Source organism: Amblyomma americanum, chromosome 1 (assembly GCF_052857255.1).
Source record: "Amblyomma americanum isolate KBUSLIRL-KWMA chromosome 1, ASM5285725v1, whole genome shotgun sequence".
Classification (NCBI taxonomy): domain Eukaryota; kingdom Metazoa; phylum Arthropoda; class Arachnida; order Ixodida; family Ixodidae; genus Amblyomma; species Amblyomma americanum.
Genome location: NC_135497.1, coordinates 452,953,171 through 452,971,254, shown reverse-complemented (window position 1 = coordinate 452,971,254; position 18,084 = coordinate 452,953,171). Strand labels below are relative to the sequence as shown.

Sequence of the window (18,084 nt, the reverse complement as noted above, 5' to 3'; positions counted from 1 at the left end):
GTGTTTGTATTGTCTTAACTACAGTGACTTTTCAGTCAAGCACCCGCATTTTTTGTGTAGTTGACAATATTATAAAGCACATGCCTATGCGAGTGCAACACATGAATTGATTGCTCTCCAATCAGTGATTGACACTTTTACACAGGGTTGTGCGAATATTCGAAATTTCGAATATTCGATTCGGGCTTCAAAACAATATTCGGAAACCTCTAATATTTTTCCAGTATTTCAAAATTTGAAAACCCATCAGAAAAATAAGCTGCTGGAAGAAGCAGTTGATGGTCTTATGTACATGCTTGTGACACTTCTTTGCGATCGCACTGCTGTGAATGTCAGCACACGTCACGTGCACAGCACAATGGCCGGGTCCACAAACTGAGTCTTCGACAGTGCCACCGTTCAGCACTTCACCTACGAACGCGCATAATGATACAAAGCCCAGATGCGAAGGCAAACACGCCGTGGCTTGAACTGCGCTGCGCCAATATCTCCTGTATGCTAACGGCTATGAAAATGACGAAAAAGATAATGCAGAGTTAACAACACACCTAAGGCAAGCACACTGTCGGTGCTGGGTTTCGTAGCTGTGGTGTTACCAGAAAACCAACTTTGAAACCGGTGTTGCTTACACCCTTCAATAGCTACAGTTAGGTAAGAGGTGAAACACCTGTTATTGTACTGCAGTAGGAAAGCCGGGACCGCGAATATTTTGACGCAGGTGCACAATTTTAGCTTCGAAGAGCTCTGCCATTTTCTTGCGCTCAGTGAGGCTTCAGTGCACATTAAAGAACCCTAGGTGGTCGAAATTATCCGGAGCCCTCCACTACAGCGTTCCTCATAGCCCAAGTCACTTTCTAACCCTAAACCATTTTCTTGGGCTTACTGTCTCGTTGTAGGGTTAAGCTTCCTATGCGCTTCGCTTTTACCTCTTCACGTGTTTTGGTGAAGCGACTCACATCAGAAAAATTCCATTTAATCCTGCACTCCATTGATACGTGCACCCCGCACCTTTCGGCAACAGCACATCTGGCAAAGCAAGGAGGCATGCTTGCATCTCCTCGCGCCTCGTGCTGGCCCATGCCATGCCGACGGCGCATCTCCATCCGGAGCAGCGCAATGCGCAAATTAGTGAGGTCGGCCTACACAAGGACCCATCTCAGAAATCGCAGGTACTGCATCCTCTGAATGGTGTACGGCAGCGTGCCATGTGCGCTTCTAGCCCATTTGCAGTGCCTTCAGTTATACGCGAAAGACATTCGTCAGCAGTGCGAACACGTGATCACTCATGCTCAGTTCGGACGAGTGAGGTCGGAGAATTTGCGGAATTAGTTGCAACACATCTGAAATTTCATCCTCAGTTATTCAGTAAAACCTCATTAATTCGAATTCAGTGGGACCGCGGAAAATATTCTATTTAACTGGATTTTCAAATTAACGGAGCATAGCAAAAAAAATGGGACCGAGGAAAAAAATTGCGTTGCAGGAACGCATGCTGCCTTTATTCCACAAACTTTGCGATTACCATATTACCATAAAAACCAGAATATAGGTCGAACTTTTTTTCAAAAAACCATGGCAAAAAGTCGACCCCCATCTTATATACCGGTCACTGGTAGAAAAACTATGGAAGTCTTGCAACAATGGGTGGCTGAAGTCAACAGCCTCCATCACCATCACCATCAGTAGCAGCGCTACAGTGAACTATTAGCAGCGCGGCGTGGCGACCAACGTTTTTAGATATACTTCAGTTTTGAAACTCTCCCGCCAGAGTCGGGCGCAACTTGCTCCTAGGGAGTGTGAGGGCGCTGCAGTCGACGCTTGCACCGTCGTGGCCGTCGCGCGGTGCGGGCAACAGCGCTCATCTCGTTGGATATGGTGGTAGAATGTTTACTCTGCGTCCAATTTTTTTTTTCTTCTCGAGATGTCATTCCGTTCATGGCTTTCAGTAACGGCTAGCCACCATTCTCCTTTGTAGTTTGATATCCATCAAGGAGAACTTTGAAAGGTGTCATGAACGACACTACCGCTTATGCATATGCAACCGCTTCCTGTCATCAGAAAGTGTTATTCTTATTGAACTTCCGAGCATTTAAGTGGTGCGGCACTGTTTATCCTCTCCGATTATCTGATATTGAATATATAGCCGCGGTTGCACTAGCGGCTGAGGATATGTAAGAATGGCCACAATTTGCTCACTATGTGACCCTCTATTTTTCAAAAAGTGAAAAACAGGACAATCCCTGTGCTGTGAGGCTGCTCGAGAAAACACACAATATATGTGATTAAGTTTTAAACAATCATTTAGTGTAAAAGCGTAGACATCAGTGGTGGCGTCATGGAGATACACAAGGCGCACTGAAGAAAAAGCGGTTCTTACGCGATTTCTGATCAGTCCTGCCTATCCACCTGTCGTGTGCCTTTAAAAAGTGGCGATCGCCAAAGAGGGTGGACGGAGTTTATAGCAGCTCACAGCCAGTGTCTTTTGTTAAAATACAATAATTTAACTTTCTTTTTAAGCGTGTGCTACGTATATTTGATGTATTTTTTATGCTTATTAGTGTTTTTACAGTTCTATTTTCTGTTCACTTTCACTTTCAATGCAGGCCTCGTTCGTTATAAGCGAAAGTTCGTCTTAAGTGGGGCCGTTATATGTGGGCTCGACTGTACTACCCGCCGCTCGATTTCAGGTGGTCGTTTTTCTGAAGAAATCAGATACCGGTAACCTAATCTCTAACCACGGCACGCCACTCAAAGGAAACGGCGCAGGCCAGTGTCACGCACATTCAACCCATAGCTGGACACACTCTGACGCTGTTAGTGGCGGGAGGTGCATTGCTGCCAGTGCCTCCACTAGACGCTGCCTTCACCATTGCCAGGCTGGAGAGGAGTGGTGAGCGTACACCTTGACGATGCACCCAGAGTGCATTACTTAAAAGCAGTTATCCACGGCTGCGTTGGAGTGAAGCATGTCTTCTCTGCAGGCACACACTTCTGCAGTTCGCAAGCCATACCATACATTGGTTTTTGCGCTGGGGGTACTGGGGCTGGAGCGCTTCACATAGGAAGTATTGGCATCGCTCTTCGGTGCCAAGGGCCATCGCTTTGCCAGTTTGCAGCGAAATCCCACATAGCACTCTAGTTCTTCAATTTAACCAGGCTGGTACAGGCCGCCACTTCAAATTATCTGATCAGATTTACATTAGAAATTATGGGACCGCAGAAATTCTTGAACTTATCTGGGAATTTGAATTATCGAGGTTTTACTGTATACTGACTCTGCAGGATGCATAACTCGGTGCTGCCCCAATCTGGAATATGAATTGCGTCCAGAATTTTAGCGTTAAAAATTACATTGGCAAATTTTATTCATAAAATAAGCAGTGCATGAAGAATCGTGTGATAAGGTCTTGAGACTGCGACGTGTAGTGCACTTTGGCTTGCTGCTGACTGCACATTGCCAAATGCAAGTTTGAAAGAATCTATTTTTTTTTTATTTCATTTGCCTTTGATCTTCGGGTAATTCTCAACCTTCGCATAATTTGAGCATTTCTACTGATGTTTTGAAGTCTAAATTATTTAGGTTTTACTGCCCATCATATTTTTAGTTGCCAGTCGTGTGTCATTTCATGGATTTTATCTTGTCTGTCATTCTGCATGACCAAATTACAGATTGTATACTGCTATGCTATCTGACCAAGCAGTATTAATTTCTGTTCACAATTTTTTTCTTATGTACTTCTGAGTAGAGTTTAGTTTTGTTTAATTATATGTTGCAAAGACAGCGCTATGAAAAAAGAGAGTAAGGTCGACAAAATTTTGTTATCCATAGAGCTGTGCAAATAGCAAAATTCTGAGTGTGAAGCGAATTCGATTATTAAAAGTTTAGTGCGAATTGAATTGAATATTTCTGGAATTTTTTGTTCATACTACCAAGGTAAATTACATATGAAATGTTCTGCGGAATGTAACCAGAAAAAGATACAAATTTTTTAGACATGTGCGAATATCAAATTTTTGGGTGCAAAGCAAATACGACTAATAAAAATTGGTCGCAAATCGAATCAAATAATTTCAGTTATCAGTACAGGTTGTTCAGAATAAAGGGCACTGGTTTTCCACAAAACACAGCTACGAAAAGAAACAGAGGTATTGCAAACAAATTTTGTTCTCACCATAATTTCATCACCATAATTCTTTATACCTGTAAGACCTACCAGACATTAAATAAGAAAGTGGGAATCGTGTAGTAGTAATAGCTATAAAGTTTATTTTGTAGACTGATACCTTGTTTACAATTCTTTGAATAAAAATTGCTGTCAGTTTGACTTCATACTTGCATGACAAAGGAGTTTACACTGGAGGAGTGACATCAACGGTCGATTAAAGGAGTATAGACACCTAACTTTTGGGTGCGTGTTTTCTTCTTTGTAATGATGCGTAATGCATTATTATACATGGATTACCATGTGGTATTCTTCTACAACCGCTAAATAATTTAAACCAAATTTCTTCCTCGTGTTGTTTCGCTTTCGGTTTTAGCAGCCGAACAATGGCTGTGACGTCAAAGTGTGGTTATATGTCACATGAGGCATGGAAAAACAGCTATATAATTGCTTCATCATTTTAATTCACAACAGTGCTGAAGCCGGAATGACAACGAATGTTGAAGCAGCGACTATAGTTTTTTCATGCCTCGCATGACGTATAACCGCACTTTACGTCACAGTCATTGTAAGGCTGCTGTTGAAACTGAAACAGCATGACAGAAAAATTCGATTACAAATTATTTAGTGGCCGTAGGCATACACCTTACCGTGATTCGTGCATATTAGTGTCTCCCACATCATTGTAGATAAGAAAACATGCCACCAAAATTACCATATAAACGCGTAAGGGCTGCACTTTTGTTTCCAGATTTGAGGGCCAATTTTCAAGGTGCGGCCCATACACCCGATGAGTGAAAAAAATAATTTTTTAAGTAAAAAGACAGCAATCGGGGAATGAGCGGCATTTATTCTGCATTCAATCGTCACTCGTGGAGTATTCCGACTCCGAGCTGGTGCTGTGCTCTGGTGCACGCTCATCCCACAAGAAGTCTCGCAGCATGTCCGCTGTCAATGCGTAGCCGTTGTTCCCTGCTTCCATCACATAGCAGAGCAGCTCTTCTTCCAGTTTGGGAAACTTGCAGGGCCTGCCTCGGAAAGCGTGCTTTTTGCAGCTTGTGCTCTTCAATGCATCCTTTGGGTTGCACCATCGTCAGACATACTTCTTAGCCACATCGAATTTCCTTCCCACCGCACGCTTGCCATGTTCGAGAGCAAACTCCCAGCTGCGTAGCTATTAAGGTGCTTGCGCATCATGCTAAAACTGCAACGCTTGGTGGCAGCACACAAAAACCACAACTACGGTGAACTAACATGCTACCACAACTCCCGTGCCTTCGAGAGCCACAAAATGCAGGAGCTGGTGATACTGATGCCGATAGATATATAGCGGGAGCTCGCGGCGGAGAAAAAAGTTGATGATGATGATGATGATGACCAGAGGCCTCGGGCACTATTCATGGGCGGCACCTGGAAGCTCCTGTGTGCGTGCGTGGCCTCCGCGATCAAGCACACCGTTGCTCACAGCCAGAGCTTATCGCGGAGGCCACGGCGCGTGCATTTCGAAAGCTATTCCCACAGGGGCTTGGAAAGTTTGGGTGCGGCCCTTACATGGATATTAGTTGTTTTTTTTTTTTTATATCTCCTTTGAGAAAACAGGGTGTGGCCCTTACAGGCGTTTATAGGGTAGCTGTCTGTACTCCTTTAATGGCGAGGCAAGGCACTGCTTGGAAAACGCAACAATAAGGCTCGCAAAATGGACACAAGAGCAGCAACCTGAGCTAGCTGCAGCATGAGTGGGATGATCCATTCCACAGTCCCTCATGATGCCTGAAGACAATCACTGATCGTGGAATGCCACCCCAGATGCAGCGTGTTCACGACAGCACGTAGCTTACTTAATCCTCATGTATCGGTTTCGCCGCACTCCAAGCCCCATGATGGGCCCGAACCACCTAAACGCTGTTGCGAAACGCGAAAGTGCAAAAACGAAATAGCAGCGTTAGGTGCCGCAGTGCGTGTGCTGCACTGTGCACGGTGCGGTTGCATGGACTGACTTCTAGCCCAAACATTCTGTTGTGTTTTTTTCATGGCCTCTGTGGCCCAATATACACAGTTTCTAGGTTCTAACTGACAAAAATTGAGAACAGTTAAAGCGTTCACCATGAAATAACCTCAGAAGCGCACGTAGGCCACAACTTCGTCCCTTATTCCGCTATCCTCTTCAAGCCAGGCTGCTTTCGTGCACGCGCACATCTTATCATAGTGGTCTAAAACGAGAAAGAGAATCGTTGCCAGTCAGGTTTGCAGCCAGCTGTTGATTGCATTGTGGCTAGACACTGATGTGCGGCATGGTGCTGCACTTAGTTTTCCGACCCACAAGTGCAATGGTGGCAGCTCTCTATGGCCGTCAGTGCATTGACTTTATACAATGCCTAGCATTACTGCGCACAGGCTTTTGCCGCATGCTGACAGTCGTCTTCTGTGGGGAAGAGCAAGTTAACTCATGACAGGTGCAAGATACTGCCATTTTGGCGATGTTTCACCGTGGGTCTGGAAGAACATGAAATTTGTCATTTCTGAATGTTTAGGAGGTTCGATTAGTTTGAATAGTGAAGGTGCAGTGCGAACAGAGTCGAATAGCAAATTCCATTTGCAAATTATTCGAAGTTTTGAATATTTTCACAGCCCTACTCACTTAACTCCCAACATTTTTTTTTTTTTTTATAATGAGCAGATATTCAGTATTCAAAGCCCTTCTTTCTTCATATTTGTATTTGGTTCATATTCGAAAATTTCTATATTCGCATACTCCTACCTAAAGTACACAATGTGAACAAACCCAGCACATTGTGAATCATTTCGGGTAGGGTGATGCTTGGTGTTGCTGTACAAGAGAGAGAAGAAATTGTCAGAGTGATGAAGCATTGACTCCAGCTGTGGAGGATGCTTGTATCACTTGGCTGACTGTGGGTGTGTTTTTGGGAGTGGCAAAACACTTTCGTCCTCCCTTCCTGGCAGGCAGCATTGCAGCTGTGTTGTGCACGCAGGCGCTTTGTGTGGAACTTCTTCCGGCTGGAAAATGAGCACCTGAACAACTGTGGCAAATTCCGAGCGGTGCGGGACATCTCGGTGGCTCCCATCGATGCTGGGAACCAGGCACTGTTGGTACGCATGATGGACGAGCCGTGTGGTGTCGTCAACCGTGGGGGCCGGCGGGACCTCCGAAAGCGCCCTAACAAGTGAGGCCGTTTGTGCACATTATGTCGTCGCACAGCACGGCACGGCTTCACAAGTGGCTGCTGGATCGAGTCAGGCTTGGCTTGGGAGGGGAGCTGCTGCACTTTGAGTGTATTGTGCACGTGCGTGGACTCTGACTTTGGACGTGTCACCCTTCTGGAAATGCTCGAGTTGTGCCTGCGGTCTTGCTACCATGTTATGTGTACCAGTCTGGGTGGCTGCTTCTGTACTGGCTTTTCCACGTCTGCATCCACCTGTTTGTGTGGATGGGTCTACTTTGCTGCTGTGTTGGTCTGCCTGCTTTGCTGCAATCACCTCTGTGCCATCGCTGTGCATGCTTTTTTTTTTTGCTTTTGTGCCCTGGAGCCAGTGTCAGGCCGGGGTCAGTAATTTGTGTTGCAGTGCACACTCTTTTCCGCTTGCATATTTTGTGCTCACTGAACACCACATGTAGCTACTGTGGCAAGGTTTGTTTACTTCATAAATGTGCCAGCCTGTTTTGCCCTGTTCGTTAACTGGCTGCATGAACTTGATGCGTGATTGCGGGCAACCTACCGTTGCCAACTGACACTATGCTTGGTTCTTTCTGCTGTACCTGCCACGGTGGCTCACTGGCTGTCGCATTTAGCTACTGAGCCCAAAGGCAGCGGATTCAAATCCCAGCACACAGCATTTCAATGGGAACAGGATACAAAGGTTCCCATTTATAGAGACTTCTGCACTTGTTAAGGGGTTATGACATGGTCCACCAACAAATTGTTGTTTTACGTTGCAGGTACTGACCACGACGTTGTTATGCATACTTAAAAAAGCAGTAGGGCTCTAGCGCACATTTGAGCTAAAATTTGGAATTAGAAGTTATCAGCTCTAAACCCTCCCCCTTGGCAGCGACGGCCATATTGAAGCAGCCTGAGTGACTTCATAAACCGACAGCGCCGTCGCCTGCTGCAAAAGTACCACACGCATGGTCAGTGCGGAGCAGAGCACGCGCCTACTCGAGTCCGGTCGTGATACTCTGTGATGAAGATGCCAAGATCGGGCAGAAGCTAGACAGAAAAGGGAAGGACACGGGGGGGGTGAAAAACTATGATGGCACGATGGTCGGTGATCGTACAAGGTAGTTCGCAGTATAAAGAGCACTTATGTCTTCGCACGCTCGCCCGGCGAAACATTCCCGGCTGTGTTAGTCAACTTCAAACTGTTTAATGGAAATCGTTTATTAGGGACGGGAGGCAAGGTACAAGGCAGTTAAGAAAATTGCTGATGGCCTAGCTCTGTTAGGCCAGGATATACGTAGCGAAAGCACGGAGACTTCTGCATCAAAAGAGTGCATTCACTAAATGCGCCTTTAGTGATGCTCATACCTTGAGCCCTTGTGGCGGAGAGGTAGCGTCTCCGCCTCAAACGCCAAAGGCCCTGGTTTGATTCCGAGCGTCAGCACAGGATGTTTTTTTTTTTTATTCAGTGAGTGGGCGGGGGTTTCAGTGGCTCCCATAGATGCCGCCACCGAATACGTTGGTTAGCGGTTAAGCGCAGGCTCTGTTAAGGCGCGTTTATGCTCCGGCGAAATCACGTCGGCCAAAGCGAGACCCTCTATACTCCAACCGCGCTTGACCGCCGCTGGCTTCGGCGCACTCTGACCGCGCTGGCGGAGACTTGGAGCATGTCTCTATTTCACGCCGAGTGCGCCAGCCGCCGCCGGCCCGGCCAGACTGATGCCAGACATGCAAGTGGGCGAGAGAGCCCGATCCAGTGGACCCGTTGGATCTAGTGGAAGCCGTTGAAGCGTAGTGTGTCGGCTTTAGTTTCAAGGCGCCCACTTTAAACGCGACCGCCCTTGAGCACCTATCCGTTTTTTTGTGGCAATAAAATAAATAACTCGGCCCTTGCAACCGTGAGAGACCTCGATGCCGCCTGCTGCACCGAGCAACCGCGCCGTTCAAGGAATCACAATCAATTGGCCCCAAAGCCTCGGCAAGCCTCCGATGGGCGCAACGCGCCGACCTTGTCCTGGCCCCTCGCGACTCCCCGCACTGGGGTTATGATATTTAGTTTGCAACGGCTGCTCACTGAGGAAGGGGGAAACGACCCGCCGGCGCCTAACCTAATCGTGCTCCCTCAAAAGCATTGCTCACTTTGTGGGGCTGAGGTAGCTGAAATGCAGGCCGGAGTTTTTGCGAGAACTTCGTCGTCGGTTTCGGGAACGGGATCCATCGTAACGCTGGCAAGACGCTGGTGCAAATGTAAACGAAGTGACGGTAGCGACCCCGAATAGATGCCTTCAACGTGCGGCGGTGGTTGCCTTCATTTCGGCAGCTGCTAGACCGCACCGCTAGCTGCCAGAAATCACGGAGTCTGCGTTTACGTCACGTTCATGTCACTCCGTCATATGACGTCATAAGAGTTCTCCATGACGTCATAAGAGTTATTGAGTTTGAATCAGAGCGGCGGGAAAAGCTTTTTCAACTTCGAATCCAAATTTCTTTGAAATAAATGCATCTTTCGCTCCCGGACAAGCGGCAACAAAGCCATGAAATGCCGAACTATCAGATTTTGCTAACAAAAAAATATTGGATAGAGTTCTCAGTGTCCCTTTAATGCTATCGCGTCATACACTTAAGGCAAAGGTTAAGTGTCCCCTCAAGTTTTTTCTTTGGAACTATGGCACAGCACATAGTACATTCGTTTGCCCTAAAAGAAACTGTGCCATACGGCAAGCGTACCTCTTTTATGACATTCAAAGTGCTATTAACCGCTTGCATTGTATTCTAAAAGCTCTGTTCTCTGGACGGAATTTAGTGAAGATTGGGATCTAAGCGAGATGAGCTCTGCACATAGGTTTGTGAGAATCCACTAATTCATGCACACGTGCACTGTTGCAGGCACAAAAAATCATCGCTGGAGACTAAGATACTCCTCGAGACTGCAGAAGGCGATGACATGGCAGACGTCTAGGCTTCACCACCAAGAGAGTCCCGTTTCACCCACCACCGTTATTGGCCTTTGGCTGCATGCATTGAACCTGTGTTCTCTTGCACACTTTTGTTTCGAGAGCTATACAGGTCTACTCGGAACCCAGGCTCAGTCTGGACCAAGCACGAGACACAGCAGTTCAGAGGGTTGAGGTACAGTGCTGGTCGTGTAGTCAAGTGCAAAATGGAACTGCGACTTTTGATTATGACTACACTTACAAGAGCAGGCCTACAATAGCATGTGCATTTCTTGTATGCCTAGTCCAAAAAGAAGGAAATGGGGGGGCAGAAAGATGGCTTTGGTGGTATTCACAGTTGAATGCCCATCATATATACACCATGGCCAAAGGTATGGCCTACATTTTTCACTACTCGCACCTCTGTGTCAGCCTTTCTCAGTGCTTGTTGTGCACATCTTACAAGGAAGTACTGAGAACCACTCTGTGCTCAAGTGCATTTTCACAGTCACTTCTTACGTAATTTAGTTTGCCCTAGTCTTTTTTCCAAGCAACCTCAATAAGAAAGTGAACTGAAGTGGCTGTTTGTATTCAGCCTCCTTCAAAAGCAAACCCAAAATGGTACTTGGATGCGTTGTTGTGTTTACTGTTTTTATTGTCTTATCGTTTATACTGGCTTGTGCTTTTGCAAAAAGTTTTTGTAGCATTTGATTTTGTTTTATTGAGTCTTGTAACACTTGTCGTTGTTGAGGTTTATTAGCTGTGCAAGCTACAGAACAGTGCCTCTATTTCTACAGGGGACTTGCGACGCTGTGCCAGCAGCAATGCGCTATGGCATCCCATATTCTCAGCTGCTCGTGCTGCCTGCACCAGTGCTTGCATACTCGTGGAAGCTCACTTTGATGCCTTGATGAGGCCAGGTCAATCATGCAATTACAGTGCAAGTCTGCTCGAGTTTTAGTAAGGAAAGCCACACTTGGAATCTGACTGTGTCTTGCGAAGACGGGAAGAGTGTGCAGAAAAATGTGATGCACCAGAGTGTGCATTTTTCTTGTGTTTTTACCTTAACACATTCAAGCTGTATCTCCAGGACAGCACCAACCAACTAGCCCAATCACAAGCAATCCTTCTACTATAACATTTCAGGCTACTGCACAACTTCTTATGGGGGGAATGGGTACCGAGTTGTGACACAAGATACTGTTACACTGAGCACACCATCTCAATGTTGCCCAGCAGGAAGAGTGGCACTGCGACAGTTCATCCACCATGGAGAGGCACAGAAATGCCCGGAAGATGAGGCTTTTTACTTGGCTTGGTTGGGCATAAAATGTGGATGCAGCCTTAACAGTAAGACTCTTCTCGCCCCAAACCTCATAGAAATGCTGTGGAAAATTTCCGTGCCAGCGCAACACCACATCTTCACTTGTTGAAGTGAAATACGCACTATTAAAAATAATTTGGACTGCGCCCAAAGGAGAGCATTGCGGCGCAGCTACAGATTTCGAAGCAGAATCCACATTTTCAGCCCAACACTAGCCAAGCCAAATACGAAACCTCATCTTTCCGGAATTCTCACGGTGGATGAAGTGCTCTTTAAAAAATTCGCATAGACAGTGGCGCCACTTTTCCCTCTGGGTAATTTTGAGAAACTCAGTAGTGCAGACATGCTAAAATGTGCCACGGTGCCTGCTTTTTAAGCGAAAGACTCATTTTTACTCGTCAAGCAATGTATTCAGCTTGCAGTGAGAACTAAGCTCATGCAGTATCAACTTTCACATTCAGGGAAACAAGTGTGGCAACGTAAGAGAAGGATGAAACATTAGACATGTTGATACAGTTGCATCTTTGCTCAAAACAGTGCAAAAAAGAGGATGAGTGCTTAGCTTACAACTAGGCTTTTATGGCTGATTACACTCGTATGCATCTAAAGACCGCAAAAGAAGAGGCTGCATGTGTGGCCAGTATTAAAGGACACAAACATAGAAAAGTTTTGTTCTTTTGGGAGAGGGCAGTGGGCATCTAGTTGACACATCAGTCATCTTTCTACGTAATGTGTGCGTTTCCATTCTCTTTGCTCGATCTTTGTGTGAGAACATGTAATATTGAATGTGTTCACACAGAGGCGAATGCGTGCGATCTTTGCGATTTGTAGTCCAAGTTGCGTTTTGCTTAATGACAGGGCATGTGTTCTTAATGTAACATTTGTGTACTGACCAGTTTGGCCAACACACACGCGGCTACGAAGTAATGGGGAAACAAAACGTCACATTGGTCTTGCATCTGCGTGCCTGTGCTTACATCTGACCATATGTCCAAATGTGTATATGCCAGTCAACCACCTGTCTTTGTTTCAACAGGTAGACGGATTTCAACCAAACTACCCGGGGCGGAAAAAAGTTCACTCATGTAGTATTTGCTACTATGTTCTTGACACCGCAAGACAGCCTAGTTGTACCACGGTCTTAAAAGCATAGGTGATCGATGACCACACGGGTGATCCATATGAGCATAACGTGCAAGTGAGAATATGCACTAAAGCTGACATTATGAGAAGTGTGGCTAAGGTTATAGCTGCCAGTGAGAAACGTTGCCTTCACGTAAACTGCCAGTACCACACTGTATGCTTTGACTGCATTTCTATGTGAAGAATCTTGAAGGAGCTATGGGACCGTACCGACTGGAGGCTGCCGACATGTCCTGCATGGTCGCCCCTCTGAAAGTTGGAGCTGCTTGAGTAAAAGACAGCCCCACCAATAATGCCTTTCTTCTTCCTTGCACCTGACAAGCCGTCTTCCTCCTTGTCCAAGTCAAGCCCACTTGTCTGGAAAGCATACCAACATGCTATTTGGACACACACAAAAATGACACAACAGTGCTGCTCTGCTTTTTCAGATGGGGAGTAGTGAAAACAAGTGCTGCATTCTGGGGCACTGCTTTAACAGACTTGCACTGTAATTCTGCACACTTATCCTCTGGTGTTATTGAAGGCCCTGGAGTGTTGAACATGTGAATTGCTGCGTGGCTACAATAGGTGGCATTCTACTTTTTCTTTAGGGCATTTTTGTTTAGGAAACTTTTGTTTTGTCACCATCTCATTGTTTATTGAATCACTGTTGCTACACATCAGCTGTGGTTGTTCTTGCAGCAAGCATGGCATGTGTGCAGCTTGCCTCATTTTAGGGAGTGGTACCATAATAATTGTTTATTGTACTTCTGTTGTCAGAGTTCAACAGGTCTGACTCATTCTGTTGTCATTCCATGGCTGTTAAGTTGTTAGTTATTTGCCATGCATTTCAGCAGTTTCTGCCTCAAGTGCATTTTTTTCCCCACTTCATGAATGCCTTTAGTCATGTGTGTTAAGTGTATTGCAGACTGTGACTTATTTTTCCTCTTGGTGCGCCCGGTGCTTGTACTCACGTTAACAGCTTCTGTGGCCCTACACCACGCTCGTTGCATCTGTGAAGCCTTATATTTTATGCTTTTGTCCCTGGGCATTCTTGCCATATTTATGTTGCATTGTTATTTAAGCAGGTTGAGTGCTTGCAGCAACTTTCTCGAGAGGGTTCCAGTCAGTATTGTCTTGGGAAAATGGTTCTCTGGACGTCTAGGGGCTCACTGCTTCTGACACCGGTTAGGATATATGTTTGTGTGAGCCTTTAAAGTTTGATATATCACATTACCATATTATTAAGACTAATGGGTTTACTATAGCTTTAGTACTTACTGATCTCGCCATTTACCAAATGAAGGTATTGAGATGGGGAAAGTTTTATTTTGCTTTGTGCAGTGCATTTGAATGGTACCGGTGATGCATGAAACCACGACATTGTTTTTTTATGTGTATGCTCTTTTTTTTTGCACTTATGTACTCAGCTACGTTGTTCAGTTTCATTTCAGAACTGACCGCTGGTACAGAGCGATTGCACACGAGAAGCCCACTTTCAAAATGTTGCAAATTTGAAGCCACGAAGCTATTGCAGCAAGTTCATATAGTTTATATAATGTTCTGTGCTGCAGTTCTTCAAACTTAAGTGCATTTACTAGTTTCCACAGTATATGCATTCTGCATAGAAATCACAATACAGTTGCACCCAGGCTGATTTGGAGCTGCCATTTTCATCAGTTGCACACAGCTGCAGCTGAGTAAATATTAAATAAACTTTATTTCACAATTGGACAGCACTTTCACTGTAGCATTGAGGGTCACTGAAACAAACGACATTCGTGCGACAGGTTGGTGTAGTCTCACTGGAATTGCAAGTGCCAGCCTTTGCCAGTAACAGGGATGAAGCAGCTGAAACAGGTGATAAGGCCACAAATAGCTCAACAATTTCTTGCCCAACGTGCATAAAAATGCTACTGAAAGAGCTGTGGCACTGATGGGATTGGTGCTGCCAGAGCCTGGCTTGGCTCAGCAGAGGTTGCAGCCATGCTGAGAGGAACTGTCAGAAAGGGTTGGTCAACCACATGCTGAGAGGAACTGTCAGAAAGGGTTGGTCAACCACATTGTTTCCTCATTTGTCCTCCTCCCAGTGGTAGCTTGGTGAAGACCAATGCAGCTGGAAGCAAGGCAGTGTCACTGAAAGTAGAGAGTATGCATTTGTTAAAAGGGGGTTGGCACTGAGAACCTTGTGCGAGGTGTCCAAGAGTGAGGTATAGCTCACAAATGGCCTCCAGCCTACGAAACAGACCAGAACCTTAGTGCCTTCACAGTGTTTGTCTCTTGCCAAGCTTTCATACTGAGCTGGTGGTGGGGCCCATCTGCTGTCCATATGTGATATGGGAACACGAGAGCGATATTGGCAGCCACTCCATCACACTGGTGCATAGTGCCCCCTTTCACTCCAATTCTTTTTCAAATTATGGAGTCTTGTTTATTAGGAGCATGTGTCCATTCAAAGGCTACTTGCATTCACAAACGCCCTCCCGCTTTGATTTTCGGCAATCAAGGAAAAGGAGGTACAAGGCAGTGTGGGCGTATACCCCATGAAAAGCTGGTGGAACTCTGCAAACATCTGCCATGAGCATTCCTTCTGCTGACAAGTGCATGGTTTTGCATACCTGCCAAGTTTTATGGTTCTGTTGGAAAATGCTTGTTCATTGTTTATTTACAATTACAGTAACAAAACACTATTTTAATTTTTATTTTGTGTTTGCTTTAAAAGATGCCTATAGAAAATGTACAGCTGGTGAATTTCGGCATGGTCACATGTTATGTGCTTAACAGAGAGCCTTGTCCGGAAGTTGGAAAAATTTCCAAATAAAGTAGTCTAGCTAGAATGAATGGACAGCCAGTGGTGTGCGGTCAGCAGTGCTCCTGATGATAAATAGTAGCTTTTGGAATTTATGGAAGAAATTGTGACACTTCGTCATAGCAGTACCGAGTGCAGAAGAGTCGTAAGCGGAGTGAACAAGGCCTGCACCAAGCTCCTCTGTCTGAAAAAGGCTAAGGCATGGCCGAGGTGCTCCCAACCATTAAGTACAGGTGGTACGGTACACATCTGCCAGACCAGTGCTGTACTTCAGCTGTTTGCCTTGTTGGTGGCCCGGGCAAACCAGCCCTGGTTCCAGCAGTGTGCCAGCGGCACCTCAAGGATTTATTATTGTTCCTCTTGCCGAAAGCAGGCCCATGGCATGTGCTGCTGCCTGTTTTATCTGGTTTGACAAGATTGCGACAACCTTCAGAACAATTCCTAGTGTACGTGCTCTGGTCATGCTTTGCTTGGGAGTAGTTTTTTGTCCCACCCCTGCTGCGCATTGCTGGAAGCAGCGCTGCTTCGCCCGAGCTGCCAGAAAGGCCAACTTGAAAGATTTTGCTGACCAGCCAGATGTGTGCCGCCTGCATCCTTGCTGCTAGAATCTGCCATGTTGTGATCTGCTCACCACTCGCATGCCCAGTTTATCTTTGGGGCCTTCAGGAAAGTGCCACAGGCACCCAGTCAGTTAGGCAAAGGCAGCAACGCCCGTATCCTTCTTCTACAATGCTTGTCTGCAAACGGCATTTAGGGGGGGCTTTAAAAAAAAAAAAAAGACACTTCGCACATATCTTTATTTATTCGGTTTAGGAATCAAGTTTAGGTGCCAATGTCATGCACATTCTGACTACATTAGTCTTGTTTCCCTAACTTGTCTGCATAGGGGGGTGTCAAACCTGATGGCGGCTGTACAGCACGAGGGTCTTTGGCATGAAACCAAGTCCTTGGTTTACTTGTATATGAACTGCTCATGCAGCTGCACAAAATATCCGTGCAGCTTAAAAACAAGCAGGCATTGCATTGTTTTTGCTGAAACTGCGTCTTAACTCACCCTAGATGTTCAATACATCTAATCTTTCCGAAAGTTATCTTAACAAACAGCAAAAGTTCATAGTGGTGGCTCAGTTGCACCTATGCTTACTGTTTTTTTTTTATCACATATTCGAACTTGCACTGTAGTGCCACTGCAGACACGCCGCTTGTGGAACAAGCAAGGTTGGCTTCTGGATGCTTTGTGACCAATAATGATGTATGCCGGCACAGAGATCTAGAGTAGAAAAGTGCACAGGTGTCAGTGATTGTATTTTTTTTTTTTTGCAAAGTATTTCGTGGTGTACATGTGCTAGATGGTAGAATTTTTGTTTACATCGACTATTGTTTGCTGGAATGAGCATCCTGGTGTCCGATTTGTCTTTCAGCGTGAACACAGGTGGTTGGTCGCTCTTTCTTTTCCTTGCATATTTTTCCAAGCTTTAGGCAGCCAGCTAATTGAGCAGTAGACGAGAAAGAATATAATTGCTGTGAGCAGTGTATTTTTGTACCGAGAGCCTTAGTGGGCAGCTGGACAGAAACCAAACACTGCCGCGTTCACGCTTGGAGACATCTGAGTGGAGTGCCTAATTTGCTGCTTTTGCCAAGCTGCTGTGTAGTAGAATGGATGAATGCAAGGGTAATACATGCGCATACTGTGTAAATACATGCCCATAAGAGTCCACGCATCTCTTGATCCCTGAAGCCTGCATTTTCATAAAGGCTGAATAAAGACTTATTTTCTTAGAACAGTACTGGCTCATATCTTCTGCGGCCTTCTTTCTTGTTGCTGTAAAGGTAGGAGGTACTGCAGAACATGCCTCTCAAGAATCTCGTTAGCCACCTGCTGTTGTGGCTGTGTCGCATGGCAAGAGGTCTCGGGTTCGAACCAAGATGCAGCATTCCACTGCAGCAGAATGCAAGAACTGTGTACTTGACTTCTGCATTAGAGAGCCCACCAAAGCGGAGAAAACCAATCCAGGGTTCCACTGCAGCATGCCTCTCGACCCCCAGATCTCTTGGAAGTAATATCAAAGAGCTCAGTATCTGCCCATCACGTTACTTGGGCACGTGAAAATATCAACCTTTCCATGACACATTGCAGTGAATAGTAGTTCCCAATTATCTTATAAATCTAGAAATGCATTCCCGACATGTCAAAAATTCTAGCTAACCTTCAACTCTATTGTGCCAATATCCTAGCGGTAAACACAATTCACAAAAAGTAAAGCAATCGTGGTTGCCACTGCGATTCAAACCATGGGGCTAGAATGGAAGGCATGGCATTCCACTGGAGCCAACTGCATGACGGCACCGCCCTGACGCCACAAACTCTTGACATATTTCAGAAAACCAAGACAATGTGGCATCTCCGTGCCATAAGAGCTGCCCTGGACTGAAAGCTAACATCAAGACAGCATTTTACAGGGGAAAAAAATCCACACCAGGAAGACATGTACACAGGAAAATGCAGTACACTGCTTTATCACTCACTTCTAGCACGTCTCCGTTCTCCTCTGAAAAG

At 45.7% G+C, this 18,084-nt stretch overlaps 1 protein-coding gene across 1 annotated transcript in view; it reads left to right on the top strand.

Annotated features, from left to right (window-relative positions):
- The window catches only part of LOC144116004 (solute carrier family 53 member 1), a 130,728-nt gene extending 113,417 nt beyond the window's left edge, over positions 1-17,311 (top strand). Inside the window, exons 13-14 of the mRNA XM_077650660.1 lie at positions 7,154-7,345; positions 10,226-17,311. Of these exons, the coding sequence (XP_077506786.1) occupies positions 7,154-7,345; positions 10,226-10,298 (265 nt within the window). The 3' untranslated portion in view covers positions 10,299-17,311. The remainder of the gene's footprint in view (positions 1-7,153; positions 7,346-10,225) is intronic.
- The last annotated feature ends 773 nt before the right edge of the window (positions 17,312-18,084 follow it).